Below are 16,333 nucleotides of genomic sequence, written 5' to 3' on the forward strand. Positions count from 1 at the left end.
GCAGAAATGACAAATGAACCTTGGTAATTGGTAAATTTCCATTTGGGATAACTATTCTGATTGGCCCAAAATTATAATCATACTGGCAAGATTTGATTTTCTGGTTAGTTTCAATTCCAAAAGTCTTTAAAGAAGATCAGTATGATCTGAACATGTACTGTATATGCTATTGTTATCAATTGACTTGTCTAAAATCATGAGATCTTACACGTGTGGTGTCGTTAATCTCCATCTGAGCGAGCAGCTTGCCGTTGATACTAAAGTTACAGAACTGTCCTCTCTCATAGCAGATGATACAATGGCCTTCGCTCGACACCGATATGAGGCGAGGGAGACAGCAATTATCAGGACCCTCTAGAGCCCGGAGCAGGTCCCCAGTGATAGTGTGCACCAGACATGGACCCTCTGTCAAAATACAGATCACATACACACCTACAAGTATAAAAACTGTCCTGACTTTCTTCAGTCTGGTAAAACTGAACATTAACATACAGTATGTTGTGTTATGTCTTTTCTTGCACTGTAATGATTTATAGTTTCAAACATTTCCTTTTACAACATTACCCAAAGCAACAATTCATGTTTGTACAACTGAGCAGTTGGAGCCTTGCTCAAGGTCCCAAGATAGGTAACTTGGTGGTGCTGGAATATGAACTCACAACCTTCACCACTTCTCTACACATCCAGCAACACCCAGAATAGTACAATAATGTAGACTATGCTGTATTAAGAGATACCTAAATAAAGCATTAGAAAACTCATTTTGAACTTTAGATTAATACTGCAGTTCAATTCAACCAAGGAAGAAATCTTTACTTCTGATTGCCCAAAAATGAGAAAAAAAGCAGGCAGTTTGCTATTATATTAAATTGTGCATTCTATTAATAAAATTCCATGACCTTAAAGCAAAGGTGAATTATCTGCATGACGTTCTGCTTGCGGGGGTATTGGCTTTAGATATCCACTTACATTCAATGTCTCTTTCTTTGAGTGTATTAAAACAATTTGTAATGTTCAGAGCTTTTTGTTGCTTCAGGCAAAATTTTCCGAACTTGATTTGACCTTTTTAAACATTAAATGTTCTTCCAAACATTGCACTGCACTTGCACTGTTTTACACAGGTATACTGGAAGATATGTTTGTTGCTGGTAATTCTGAATATATCCCTATACAAGTATTGTCCAATGAACAGGAGTGTGCTATTATAAGGCAAAGTTTAGAAAAATAATTAATTAAAAGGTAGCTAGTTGTCTCTGTTCGAAGAGATGCATGAAGAATCAGCCCCGATTTGATTTATTTCCAGATATTAAAACTACAGATGTCAAAAATTAAGGCTTATTGCAAGAGCTATGTGGTCACCTGACCACCACAATCTTGTATACTAAAAGGCTTAGTTTGCTGAATTACAATTAATCATTACTGGAGCTTCCAGTTAAAGAAAGCAAGGTTTGTCAAAAAAGAAAAGTGTAAGAACAGTGTCCTGCATTGAGCCCTGACCTCAAGCCTATTGCACACCTTTGGGATAAACTGGCACACCAACTGCACCCCAGACCTTCTTAATCGAAATCCCTGCAAGATTTCATTTATTTTTATCTTAGCTGAATAAGCAAAAATCATCCAAAATCTAGCGTAAAAGCCTCCCAAACAGTAAATAAAAGACAGATCACTGTACTTTCATATAAAAGAAAGGAATGGACTTTTAGCCATATAGCATTAATTGCACAAATGCGTTCAAAGTATGCAGATATTATTAAAAAGTACCAGTGCTGTTCTTCAAGTCTGTATCACTTCAATCACATCTTGTCTTACTAATTAAAGTTTCATTTTTTTAAGTCTTTTATTAAATAAAGTTTCATTGTCTAGAATTGCATAATTCACACAAGTCTCTTTCAAGCTGTTGCTTCTTTAGGATACATTTACATTTTCAGGACAAAAAAGATATTTGACCATATTGTGTCTAAAATGTAAATTTAATATCTTATTTATAAAACAGGACTGAGGCCTTCCCCCAGCCATGCTGATATTCAGTACACATCTCATTGCTCATGTGATATTGATCATTAATCAGGATTTATAAGCAAAATTTTGATATATAACCCCAAGTCTGATTACAGTCAATATATCTGGTGTTTTCAAAATACACAAGGATCTTATGAAAATTGTAGCATTGCCCTGGGATTATGCAGAAAATACTGGATGTGACATTGAATTAATTGTCGACTTTCTGTTTGACTTCTTTTGAGGTTAATTTCGATCATATAAACCAACATATCGAGTACAACTTAAAAATTTTTTTTAATAAACAATATCTGTTTTATGCCATTTCTCATGAGTAAATCACATCTGAAATTAAGCCCAAGGAATCCTAAGGACATTAAGCCAAGTAAAGTTTTTGCTTGACAAACGTTTTACTTATTCAAAGAAAAAGCATTCAAATGAGTAAATTTTTTATTAGCTTAAAATTAAATAACTTAAAAAAGAGTCCTTCTTATAAAAGCTAAAGTAGTAATTATATGGTAAATCACTTTTTTCTTGGGACTTGACAAACATCATTCTAACTAGATTCCTTTAGGCTCTTTTACATCAAGCAATAAGAAATTTCTCCTGCCCTTAAATTATCACTTTATGTTTTAGATATAGCTGAGAAAGTGTCATACACTAGATAAGACTCTACTTTGCTAATGTCCATTTAAACTTCAGCCATGAGGAAAAATGGTTAGGGTTAGGGTTAGGGTTAGGATTAAACCCTAGAATCTTTACAAATGATTTATTTACAACAATTTGACTTGCACAATTACGAAGAAAACATAAATAAATAAATACATAATAAATAGCATTGTAATGTCTACAATTGATATTATTATTATTATTATTATTATTATTATTATTATTATTATTATTATTATTATTATTATTATTTGGCTAAAACAAAAACCAAGTATATTAACCAACAATATAAAAAAATATTATTTAGAATTTACCATTTAATCGTGAGCTCACATTCATAAATATTTTTTATTTATAGAAAGTCTTATGTTTATGAAGCCCAAAGGCATAATTTGTTTATGATTTTTTAAGATCTATTCGTTTCATGTTTTTATTTATATATGTATGTATGTATTTATTTCCGAAAATAATATTTCTATGTTTTTGAATGCAGTATAAGAAACACAGCCGTGATTCTACACTTGAGTATCTTTGGCCTGCTGTAATTTTGCGTATTGTTTACATCCATATTGAACTGTTTTTCCCAGTTCAATATGATCACTGTGCATTATCGAAGGCATGTATATTTTAAATGTAAAGTCATATAAACTAAACACATCTTTGAAACGTTAATTGCAAGCAGTATTAGACATATAAAAATGGAACCCTGACTTCTATGGATCTAGCCCTGGCTTGTGTGGTCATGTTTAGTTTTGCTTCTTATTAAATAATGATGTACTGTTTGACTATATCATTTCCTCATACTTCAGAGGAATCATTTTGAGATTGAACTAAACCAGTGACATCACTGACCTTTGGCTCCGCTGATGACCAGGCCAAGCTCAGCACACACCGACACACACACCACCTCGTAATCGTGACCAGTCAGAACCGCTCGAGGTGCTGGATAATCGCCTGCAATCCAAAACAGACAGATGTATATTTCAATAAATTAAGTACACATTAAAACTGAAAGAACAATATCCATCACTGTATGAATTAAAAGGCCAATCTTGTGAAAGCATGTGCACAGGAGGTCGCTCTGTCTTCATTTACTCTGTTGTAATGTCTGAGAAAAGATTTTCTTCTCACATGAATAGTCAGTTGATTGATGAGGGTGAATGGAGAGGTGAAATGGGGTGTGTATACACACACGCACGCACACACACACACACACACACACACCTGCAGCAGCTGAACATCACAACAGATCGATAAAGCGGCAGCATGACCAGAAAAGAATACAGCAAGCTGCTATGTTAAAACCCTGGTGCTTTTCAACATTATAGCTAAAACTTCAATCGACAGCAAGCTGACTATGTCTGTATGAAATACCATATAGAGAGACTAGTTTTGTGGACATCTGACCAGTTTCTCGAACATTCCATTCCAAAATCATTCTTCATTTACTGTTATAATAATATCCACTCTTTTTTGAAGTTGTTCCACTAATTTACGGGGGTGTCCATATGGAGATCTGTGTGAGATTCTAAACTTAACCCTAGCCATAGATATAAGGTAGTTAGTAAAGTGAGGTACTGAGGTCAGAGCTCTATTGCACGCCAAAGAAGATCATTTACTTCAACCGAATGTAAAGCATATCTAGGAATAAACTTGACTTTTCATGGATCTGACATTGTGCACAGGGAAATTGTCCTGCTGGAACAGTTTTGGGTCTCCTAGTTCAGGTGTAGTAAATATTTATTGCTACAGCATCCAAAGGCATCATATACAACTGTGTGCCTCAGACGTTGTGGTTAAAGTTTGGGGTAGAATCATATATGGCAGGAAAAGTCATGTAATGTTTACAAGCTTCTTTGAAAACTAAATAAAGAGCGATGAGCTCAATAAACTTTCTTTCGGCTTCTCCCATTAGGGGTCGCCACAGCAGACCATCAGCATGTTTGATTTGGCACATGTTTTTACGCTGGATGCCCTTCCTAACACAACCCTCCCCATTTATCCAGGCTTGGGACCGGCACTAAGGCTTGTGTAACCCTAATGGCTGGGGTTGGTTCCCTGACCGGGGATCGAACCCGAGCCGCAGCGGTGAGAGCGCCGCATCCTAACCACTAGACCACCAGGGAACCTAGCTCAAGTAGCACAATAAAGTACTGAAATTTCAACAAAAATGCCACAAAAAAACTCCAAAAAATCACAGCTAAAACAAAAACTTTCTAATAACTAACTAGCAAAGTTACTACCGTATTTTCCAGACTATAAGCCTCTACTTTTTTCCCCACGCTTTGAACCCCGTAGCTTAAACAACGAAGCGGCTAATATATGGATTTTTCCTGGATTTTTCCCGGTTTCACAAACTTCATGTCAAACTGAGCCCCATAACATTAGACCAATGAAATTATGGAACGGGTTCAGGTGAACCACTGAAACTCTTTATATTAAATCAGATGCGCTCCCACTGAATCGGGCCGCACCACATCATAAATATGGATGATGTTTCTCTGACGTTTGACCTGCCGCTCACTCGGACTGTCTACAGGAAATGTGAATCATTCGTCACGCTGAAAACAACCGGGCATGAAAAACACACTTCACCTGTGTTCTGAGCTGCACGGCATCGGGAGAAAAGCTTCACCGATGGTGATTTTTTAACGCACGACGATGCCAAAAGATAAACTCTCGAGAGAAATAGTTGTGAAAGGAAGGAGGAAGACAGTGAACAATGACTTTCTTGGTAGGATACTGTTTAGATACAAGCCGTGTAACAGACAATGTCTTTCATTAAACCCTGTGACAAACGTTTGGAAACCTTACTGGATTTTTTTACGAGCTTATTCAAGAACCTGGTGTGATTAGCACAATTAGCGTAATGAAGAGGAATGAAGTTGCTCGCCGGCGATTGATTCGGACGTCTAACGGAGCACCGTGTAAGCGAGGGATGGTAGGAGCAGATATTGTAAATAGTAACAGATGTAATGTTGCTTTAATTAACACAGGAGTCATTAGTGTGAACGCGCACTCAACTTTTAATGGACAACAAAATCAATGCTGCACCAGATGATCGATACGGTGAAAAGATCCACTGATCCTGTGTAGTGTGTAGTGTATGGGTGGATGTGTCTATGTGTGTGTGTGTATGAGAGACAGCGTTCAGTCCTCTAGAGACATCCACAGCTCGAGATCAGCTCGCTCGTCTTCCTTACAAAAGATTCAATCAGTATGTGTGCAAGCCCCCTGACACCCTGCAGGTCCCCGAGAGCACGGCAACACAATTAGGAGGCAGAAATTGGAGCCCAGGCTGGCAGGAGCAAACCACGCAGGGGCTCAATGCAGGAGCCGGATGTGATTTTAATCACCAATGCGTTTAGGATGCTGTGTTACGACTACCAAATCAATTCCTCCATCTTCTTGTGTCAGGGGCCTGGATGTAGACATGCTGCTGAATATTCATGGCCTCTGCGAATGCCGTGACCTATGCACCGAGACGCGTGGAACTAAAGCATGCTGGGAAAGGACAGACATCTGTCTCCACACAGCAATACGCTATGATACATGCAGGGAGTGTTTCTGTCGTAACTTAAAGATAAGGAACAATCGATATCTTCATCACTGATTTCTGAAGTCTGCAAATCATCAGAGAAAGAAAGATGTGTTTTTTGGGAGTAAAATGTGTATTTGTTCTCTTTAACTGATTTTCTTCATTGTTGAAGAAATGTAACAATGATATAGCTAAATAATAATAAAAAAAATATTTTACTAATAATTCTAATAATTTAATAAATGATGAAGATGAAAAGAAGAAAATGAGCAAAAGTAAAGAAAGCAAGCAATACAGTATAGAAATTCCAAGATAAAAATTGAAGAAAGTCACCAAAAAGGGAGAGAGAAAAGAAAAAAAATGGATGTCAGCTAAAAAAAAAAAAACTACTGATGAAAAAAATGGAAAAGAGACAAAAGAAGGCAAGAAGGTTAGAAGATTAGAGATGGATGCAAAGAGAAAAAACGAATAGATGGAGATAAGAAGTGTGGGGAAGGGTGAAAGCGGAAAGATGGACAAAGAAATTAAGAAAAGGAAAGAAATAGGAATAAAAAAAATTGAGAAAAAAAGATAAAATAAAAATAGAAAGCATAGAAAGAAGGAAAAAAGAAAGAAATTGATTAAGAAAATATGGAGTAAAATAAATGGGTGGAAAAGCAATCAAACAACAAAAAAAAGAAATTAACAGAAGAATCAATAAGTGAGAAAGAAGTAAAGGTTTTTTTTATTATTATTATTTTGTTGCATTATCTTTCAAAAAAGAAATGACATTCTCAATAACATATTCTTAAGTTTCTTATATTCGCCACTAAAAGGCGCTGTTTCTTTTTAAATCTCACACATGGCATTCGCAGCAATTTATTACACACACATTTATTACAGAGGCTTGGAAGGGAAGTTTGTAATGCACAATGTGTGAATCTTTCTCTAAAATCCTCCTCTAAATATAAAATGAAGCCCCTACTGACACAAAACGTAATTAACTAGCTAGCAAAGTTAACTACATAGAAAAACCGGCAGAAATAAATAAAACAAGTAGTCTCTGCTGACACCAAACATTGTTTACAAAGTAGATAAGGATGTTCGCTTTACAGAAATGTGCCTAATATTAGGGAAAAAATAAATAAAAAAGCTGATCAAATCATTCTAATTCTAACTAGCTAAGTTATCTACCTGGAAAAGCTAATGAAATGAAAACAGTTGCTGACAGTCAGAATCCGAATACATTATTGATCCAACAGGGAATATGTTGAACACATCTGGAAAAAAATATGTGATACTGTAGTAGGTGGAAAAGCTAAAATGTAAGTTGGAATGAAAAAAAAATAGGCAGTTAGCTACTTAGACAAGCTTCAAAAACAAAAACAAAACAAAAATTTGTGACAAAAACTAGCTAACACGGTAAATAACAATGTTTGCTAATAAAATAAAGAAAAAATTAGCCCCTTATGACACAATATATGTTATAACTGCTAACATGAATCAAGCATTAATCTATTCCCCATGCTAGTAAAAAACTTTCTAATAACTAGCTAGCAAAAAAAATATGTAGGAAAGATGCTAATAAAGAATGTAGGCCCAGAAGATACCTATACAATAACTATATAAAGTACTAAAACTACTTGGAAAAAGTACTGAAATGAAAAAAAGAAATAGTAGTCCTTGTTGTCATAAAACAGTTTTATAGCTAGCTAGCAATGCTAGTTAGTAAAAAATGAATAAATAAATGGGAGCCTTTGCTGATATTGGAAAAAATTGTCTTTGCTAGAAAAGGTTAGAAAAGGTACTGAAAGTAAAAGTTATAAATCTAAGAATAAAATAGATAAAATAAAAAAAGAGTAATAAACAAAAAAAAAAATCAATGCATCAACTCCGAACAAGAACCCGCTGAACGTGTAAAATATCAGCGATTGTGAGACACACAACAGGATTTACACTCTACACGATCACTCGCTGTAATAACAATAACACCACAACAGTCATAAGGATAACGAGTTCTCTTTTAAATCGCACAAAATAAGTGTGTGCGGATATCGTACGGCGAGAAACCGTGGTTTCCTCTCCTCGGGAGGGCAGAGCCACGTCTCGCTAATTGGAGGCAGCCAAGCTGAAATACTTCATTAACAGTGTGAGACTCGGTGCAGTTAATTAGAGAAACCTCACACTTAAAGCAGGGAATCTGACACTCGTGAAGAGCAGATCATCTGAACAACACCACCACCATGTTACAACAACAGAAACTGGCGGTGTCTCAGGATGATTAGATGAAACAAAGACAAAACAATAGTTTTTTTTAAGAAGGTTCCACTAGCTGCACGCTCTGATGCCCTGCTACGATTTCTGTAATTAACCACTTTGGTCGTGCGCCATTTTTTTGTTTTTACTGTAATTGTGTTTCTTTTGACAGATAAGGAATAATAACTTATGCCGAATATTACGTGATGTAGCCACCCAAATGGTTTGTTTTCCTGGAACATGTTCTGAAGGTTTTTATACCTCTTACTGTATGCAATTTTACATTTAATGTTAACATTACGATTCAAACTAAACTTTGTTTTATCACTATGGACAGTTCCCTCACCAGCCTCTTTTTCCTGATAGCAAACCAATATTAGCTAGTCATATTTGTAGTTCACTGACAACTTTTAAAAACTCATAGACGATGTAGTGAATGTTTGTTTGCTCTTAAATGTAGTCGATAGCAAGGTGGAGATCATAGCTAGATGGTAAAAATTAATATGGAAGGTAGGAATGGACAAAAAATTGGGCCCAGGTCAAGGTGGCTGTAACCTTAACCCTACAGCATTACAATACATTATGAGGTTCTTATACCACAACCATCTATCTATCTATCTATCTATCTATCTATCTATCTATCTATCTATCTATCTATCTATCTATCTATCTATCTATCTATCTATCTATCTATCTATCTATCTATCTATCTATCTATCTATCTATCTATCATTAAAGGACATGTTCTTTTCAAGGGTGTTTAAGTCCATTTTAGGAGCTTTCATAGCTATAAACAGTTCCTTCACCAGTCTTTTGTTTTCTTTCTTTTTCGAATAAGAAAGAAAGAAAGAAAGAAAGAAAGAAAGAAAGAAAGAAAGAAAGAAAGAAAGAAAGAAAGAAAGAAAGTGAACAAAACAAAATAGAATGCAGAAACTCCTCCATCCTAAATATGCTCCTATAACAGAACACTTGTTACACAGACTGATGCAAAGTCCTGACACTGGAGACTCCTTCCATTAAATGCTGCATGCTGTGGATGTAATTCCTTGTTAAATGTGATACTTTTTTTTTCATTAATAATTAGGTTCAGATTAGCATCACCATTCAGTCCCTGTGAACAAGAACTGTTGCATTGCTTTGTGTGTTAAAGCTACCGTAATGAAAAATCAATCAAGAACCTCTGAGAAATCAGAATTGAAAATTACACACAAGTTGTAATGTAATTATATATATGTAAAATATATATATGAATATTGTGCATTTCTAGTACAATGAAATCCTTTTTTTCTAATATTTGGGTTAACAAGCTGGGGTCAGAGCACAGGGTCAGCAATACTAGCACAAAGAGGATTAAAAGCCTTGCATAAGGGGCCCTACAGGGCAGCATGTTAGTGCCAGGGCTTAAACTTACAGCTTCCTGATCAGAGAGCCGTCACTACTGAGTTATCTCTGCCTTTGTGTTGTGTAATGTTTTTTTAATCTTTTTTATTATATCCTTCTGAAGGGTGCCATTCATTTCAAACCTTCATACTAGCTATGTCCATGATGCTAATATGTTTTGATTTACATGTGCACAGTAGTGTTACGGTGTGGATAGTTTGTGTACGTAGTTGTGTATTTGTCTTACACTTACTGTTATTTGGATTGTCTCCTATAATGTGGTGTCGGCCGCTCCAGTACCACAGCAGCAGAGTAGCGTCTCTGGATCCCGACACGACATAACAATCCCCGCCGATGTATGACTCTGAACGTGCCAAACATGTAACCACATCCCAGTGGCCAAACACTATCTGTGTCAGCTTACCTAAACAAACAAATGTACACAAATACTTATTCTCAAATAACTAGCCACTATGACATGTAGAACGGTGATGCTAGGTCAAAAATGGGAGATAATTACAAAAAGTACACAGATATTAATTATAATGTGTTCTGGTTAGTCTTAAAGCAGATTTCTATTACTTTTGCTTTTTTTTATATATATATATATATATATATATATATATATATATATATATATATATATATATATATATACTATTAATTATCATTGCTTGGATTTATCTATAGAAAATGTGTCTTAAATTGATTAAGAAAACTCAGCAATAAAGGATCCCAAGCAGAATCAAGGATGTATGCAAATCTTATGTTTCCCAAACTCTACCAGTCCTGTATTTACACAGTCCCTATTTATAATTTAAAATTGGGGTTAGGTTTAGGATTAGAGCATTTGGGGTTTAGGAGGGCTAGGGTTAGAGTGTATGAGGGTTGGGGAAAGTGAGAATTAGGGTTAGGATTTAGTAGAGCGTTAGGGTAGTATGCATGTATTAATTCACAGAATAACATTAAATAGAAGATATCTTCTAGCCATAATAGTACACCAACATGTCTGTGTATGTTAGGGCTAGGACTTTTGAGGGTTAGACTTGGGGTTAGAAACATTAGGGTTAAAAAGTTAATGGTTAGAATTAGAAGGGTTGATGATTAGGGTTGGGTTTAGGAGGGTTGGGGTTAGGAAAAGAAGGGTTGGGGTCAGAGTTAGGAGGGTTCAGAAAATTTTAATTAGGTTTGGCATGGTTGAGGGTTTGGGGGAGGGTTATGATTATGGTCAGGAAGATTGTGGTTAAGGTTAGAGGTAAGGGTTTTTGGTAGTAAGGGTTAGTGTTGGGGTATAGGAGCGATTGGGTTGGAGTGGTTGAGGTTGGGAGAGTTAGGATTGTGGTTAGGGTTATAGTTTAAGGGTTTTTGGTGGAAAGGGTTAGTGTTGGGGTAGGGTTAGGAGGGTTAGGGTTAGAGTGGTTGAGGGTTGGGGAGGTTAGGATTGTAATTAGGGTTGGGGTAGGGTTAGGAGGGTTAGGGTTAGAGTGGTTGAGGGTTGGGGAGGTTAGGATTGTGATTAGGGTTGGGGTAGGGTTAGGAGGTTAGGGTTAGAGTGGTTGAGGGTTGGGGAGGTTAGGATTGTGATTAGAAAGATTGTGGTTAGGGTTAGAGGTAAGGCTTTTTGGTAGTAAGGGTTAGTGTTGGGGTTAGGAGGGACGGGGTTGGGTTAGGAGGGTTGGGGTTGGAGGAAGGTTTAGGATTGTGGTTAGGGTTGGGGTAGGATTAGGGTTAGAGTGGTTGAGGATTAGGGTTGGTTTTAGGGTAAGAGAGGTTAAAATTTAGAAGGATTGGTGAGGGTTACTTATGCAGTTTTAAGATGCATTAGTAACAGCAAAAAAAAACAAAAAAACAAACAGGAAACATAAAAAAAATATTTCAAATTAGAGTATGGCTTTAATCACTGAAATTAAAATAGAGGAAAGAACACTGTACACATTCATGTGCACATTTGTGTATCTACCAGTTTCTGAGGAGTAAACACGGAAACTCTTGTCCCAGAAACCGCACACCAGAACATAGCGATTGTCCGCTGTTACCACGAAACACTGCGAGTTGATCTGGATGCTCTGGTCCACCAAATCTGTGATCTGTCTCTTGTTTATCCCTGTGTTGTTGGCTAGAATGTAATAAAGACATAACAGCAGAGTGATAGGAATGGTCAATAATTCAGATTTCTGCCTCTGAGAAAAAAAACGAATTATCAAAAATAATGGATTCCTGAAGAAAACAAATACAGGATTAAATTATTGGATGAATGAATACATGAAAGTAAATCTTCAGGGTTTTAAATATCTTTTTAATAACAGATTATTATTAAAAAATACTACAGGATTGAGAACGCTATATGGTTTTTCCTACAGTGATGATAATGTCTCACAATTATATACCAGGAGGGTCAGAAAAGAATCGAAAGATAAAACATTGGGTGCCAATATTTTTTTACAATTGGATTTGGAGAAAAAAAAAAATACATATATTTTTTTTTAATCTTATTTACATATTCAAATTAATAATAATAATTATTATTGAGATTAATTGTTTGTGCACTGTTTTATACAATGACAAGACTACCATTACTTTTAGGTGGCCTCATTTACATATCAGGAATATAAACAGTGTATAAAAGAAATCTTTTAATCTGACTCTACTGAACCCAATTAAATGTATTAAAAAATTTGCATTTATATTATTTATACTCACCAATCACAGAGTCCATTTCGATAGGGAGGTGATGGGCCTGCTCTAATGAGTATCCTGGAGCACCCCGTAGACCTGTGAGACACACACACACACACACACACACACACACACACACACACACACACAGTCACTATAGTCACACCCCACATATACCGATCCCATGCTGCTCTGTGACCCCTATGTCCCTACCGAGGGGGCTTTGAAGGGGGCGTTATTGATTTCTCTCTGTTAAGCATGAGGCAGGCCCGAGACTGTTCAACCCCTGAGGCAGGCCTGAGGCCAGAGGCGGCCATTTTGCACCAGCAAAAACATACACAGAAGGTCTGGTGGCCTTGTTCCGGTGGTTATGCTGTGCAGCTGTGGCCATTAGCAGCACCAAGCCACTGCCTCTACTTCTGACATCACAGTACTGACAGCAGGAAGGCCAGGATTGGCTAATTTGGCATGCATATGACCTCTGACTTGCAGGTGAGGCAAGTTCCTGTCAATGGTCTAGGTGGTAATGCTGGGCACACATGGCCAAAAGGGGAACCGGGTGGTGGAGGTGACAAGGGATGTGTTTTGTTGTGTTTTTATTTAGGAACAAGTATCAGGGGCCATTTATATATGCATTTATCTAATTATGAATAAGGAGTAGTGCTCAGAAAATTACGTTATTTATTTAGGGCCTTTTCACAACAAAAAGCTTCACAAACCTTCTAATTTGCTGTGTTCACAGAATGTTCCCAGACCCCAATATTCCCCTATTTAATTCTTGGAGGATGAATAATTCAGGGTCCCTAAAAAATAATATTCACAGGGTCCTGTGCTTTAAGAGTCCAATTTATCCAGAGTTAAATGTTTTAGGGTCCAGTATTCCCAGAACCATGTGTTCCCAGAGCCCTATGATTACTATGCTCTTTGTTTTCAGGATGTTATGTCCCTAGGTTCCCCTACTCCCAAAACCTTATATTCACAATGTTTTATATATATATATACTGTACGTATCATTTTAAATTATTGAGTATCAGCTGTTTTGTAAACATTTAGTCTATTGTTTTTAGCAGCCTAAATTCCAGAGTGATATTTTTAATTTTCACAAAAAACTTTTCAAGTTCACATGTTCATGGGGAGGTAATATTGGTAAAGGCATTGGACTTTGGATCCGAAGGTCGTTTAGTTCAAATCCCATCCACACCAAACTGCCATGACCTTAGCTGTGAATTAAACCCATAGCTGCTCAGTTGTATTAATGTGATAAATGTAAGTCGATACTGAAAAGGGCATATGGCATCATTTTAAATGTTCCCAAATTCCCAAGTCGCATAATTTTGGAGAACTCTTTGTTCCTAAGGACCTATGCCTCCTCCATTAGAGCCCTGCATTCTGTGTTAATAGTCTCAGGGCCCCTTTTTCCAGTGTCCTATACTGTATATTCCTTGCTTCTAGAACTTCAGAACCATATGCTCTATGTCCACCAGAATCATATACTTCCAGAATGCTATGTCTTCCAGAACCCTAGGAGCAGAATTTCTTCAGAATCGCTTCAAAATTTTTATATTTTAAGATTCCTATATTTTTATCGTCCTTTGCTCCCAAAACAACTCTTTTATGAATAAATTCACAGGTTTGCATTATATAGTAACAGTGGTGGAAGAAGTACAAAAAAGTAGAGATACAGAAGGTAAAATATGACTCCAGTAAAAGTAAAAGTGTCCCTTTAAACTTTCACTTTCACAAGTCTCAAAATGTTATAACTGTATGTTGGTTATAAGTAGATACCACCAAGTTGCAATCAAAACGTTTAAAACAGAGTGCATGCTCTGCCCCGATTGGTGTTTGCGTGTTTGACCAGTTATGTTTTTATCCACTCATCAATTTAACGAATTGTAGTTGAGTAAAAATTACGATATTTGTAGTAATTGTAGTGAAGTTAAAGTAAACGTCTCGCCAAATGGAAATACTTCAGTAAAGTACAGATACGTGACAAAGTACAGTAATGAATTACACTTACTTAGTTACACTTACTTAGTCACCACAGCATATATAATAACTTGATATAAATTATATAAATAACTTCAAGACACAGAAGCTACCTGTACAAGTAGCTGCCACTGATCACAAATGCCAAAACTCAGAACTTAATAGGAATCACCAAACCACAGTAAGTCATAGGCAGCAACGTCTGTCACACTCAAGCCAGTCGCTTCACTCACCCACTGTGTTGTGCCAGCGATTGACAGCGAACAGGCGGCTGCAGGTCACCGTGACGACGGCAGGCATTGCCAGGTGCGGCAGCGTGTTGGCAGCCACGTGGGTGACCGGCGAGTTAGAGGGAAACTTTAGCACCATGATGACATCTTGCTGCATCTGCTCCTTAAACATGAGTGGACTCTGTGGAAGGAAACACTGATGAAGAGACAGAGCGTGAAGGAGAGGGAAGAGGGAGCATGGGGAGGAAAACAGAGGGATGGAGAGAGGAAATTAGTAGGAGGGTATTGGTTAACCTACGAGGGTAGAGTGGAAAAAAGGAAAAGTTGCCCAGGCAAAGACAAAGTCCCCTGCCCTGAAAACTTTACAGCTGACTGTACTGGAGACTCCTTTTGAAAATGCAGAATAAACATGAACCCCTGCTATTGCTGTTATAGAAATTATATTTGACTATTCAGATACAAGAAATCAACAGCACTGTGGTGTATGAAATATTGGATGAAATATAGCCCAGAGTACATTAAATACATTTTGCATACACACTCCCCACTTCTCAATCCTTAGTGGTCAGGTTCCATCTGCTGAAACTGAGACAAGGCTCAGTTAAGAGGTCTCACTGGGGTTTGGGGGAAGTGTGTGCGTTTGCTTAAGAAAGTATATTATGCACTAGGTACAGGTCAAAGTTCAGAACAGAAACGATTTTCAATAAAACTTCAAGATGTTACAGCAGGACGTTTTAATAATACAGCTGTGTTAGTAGATGTAGATGCACTTATTCACAATTCAGTTCACTTACATTCGTATGCCACTTTTTAAAAGAATGTCGCCACAGATAACATATATATTAAGATCACTTAGGAGCAATGACTCAAATGACCCTGAGTCTAAAAAGGAATGTTTAACACTAAACAATACATATGTATGAGCGTATATAAAATATACTCTTACAGTATGAATTACCCATACTGTGTGTTCTGATTATTCATAATAAATACTGATTTAAATTTTTTTTAATTTGTAGTAAATCTGTGCTTGAAAAGTGACACTGTATGAAAAAGGACATTTTATTCTCTAAGCAGTTTTCAAGACTTTTTCCTTAGTCAGTCACTCACTCCTGGCTGAAGTGGAAAATCTGGTATATAAATGAACAAATTAATCTGTAAAAACGATATATATTTATTTGTAATAAATGATGATGTGGATGTAAGACCCAGGTCTCAGTGCAACAGCTCTAACATGGAATAAACAGTTACAGAGGCACTCAAATGCACTGTTTCAGAGGTTGACAAAAACAAAAATTAAACAAAAGCAGAACTGTAACAGACAAAAATACAGAGTAATGCCAAACTTTTGGAAATAAAGTCAGTTATTGAGAATCTATATATCTGTCTGTCTGTCTGTCTGTTTGTCTGTCTGTCTATTAATCTACCCATGTGTTCATTCTGTTTGTTTGTCTATCAATGCATTAATAACAGACAAACAGAATACTTATCTATCTATCTGTGTGTCTGTATATGTGCCTGGCGTTTAAATGTATATTTATTTATATGTCCAGAGGGAGTGTTTATATCTATCTATCTATCTATCTATCTATCTATCTATCTATCTATCTATCTATCTATC

The 16,333-nt window shown here is 36.6% G+C and overlaps 1 protein-coding gene across 1 annotated transcript in view; it reads right to left on the minus strand.

Annotated features, from left to right (window-relative positions):
• The window catches only part of nbeab (neurobeachin b), a 426,194-nt gene that overhangs the window by 2,314 nt on the left and 407,547 nt on the right, over positions 1–16,333 (minus strand). Inside the window, 6 exon segments of the mRNA XM_046863205.1 lie at positions 209–405; positions 3,520–3,621; positions 10,074–10,244; positions 11,781–11,936; positions 12,521–12,592; positions 14,716–14,908. Of these exon segments, the coding sequence (XP_046719161.1) occupies positions 209–405; positions 3,520–3,621; positions 10,074–10,244; positions 11,781–11,936; positions 12,521–12,592; positions 14,716–14,908 (891 nt within the window).

The sequence above is a fragment of the Silurus meridionalis genome, chromosome 12 (assembly GCF_014805685.1).
Source record: "Silurus meridionalis isolate SWU-2019-XX chromosome 12, ASM1480568v1, whole genome shotgun sequence".
Classification (NCBI taxonomy): Eukaryota; Metazoa; Chordata; class Actinopteri; order Siluriformes; family Siluridae; genus Silurus; species Silurus meridionalis.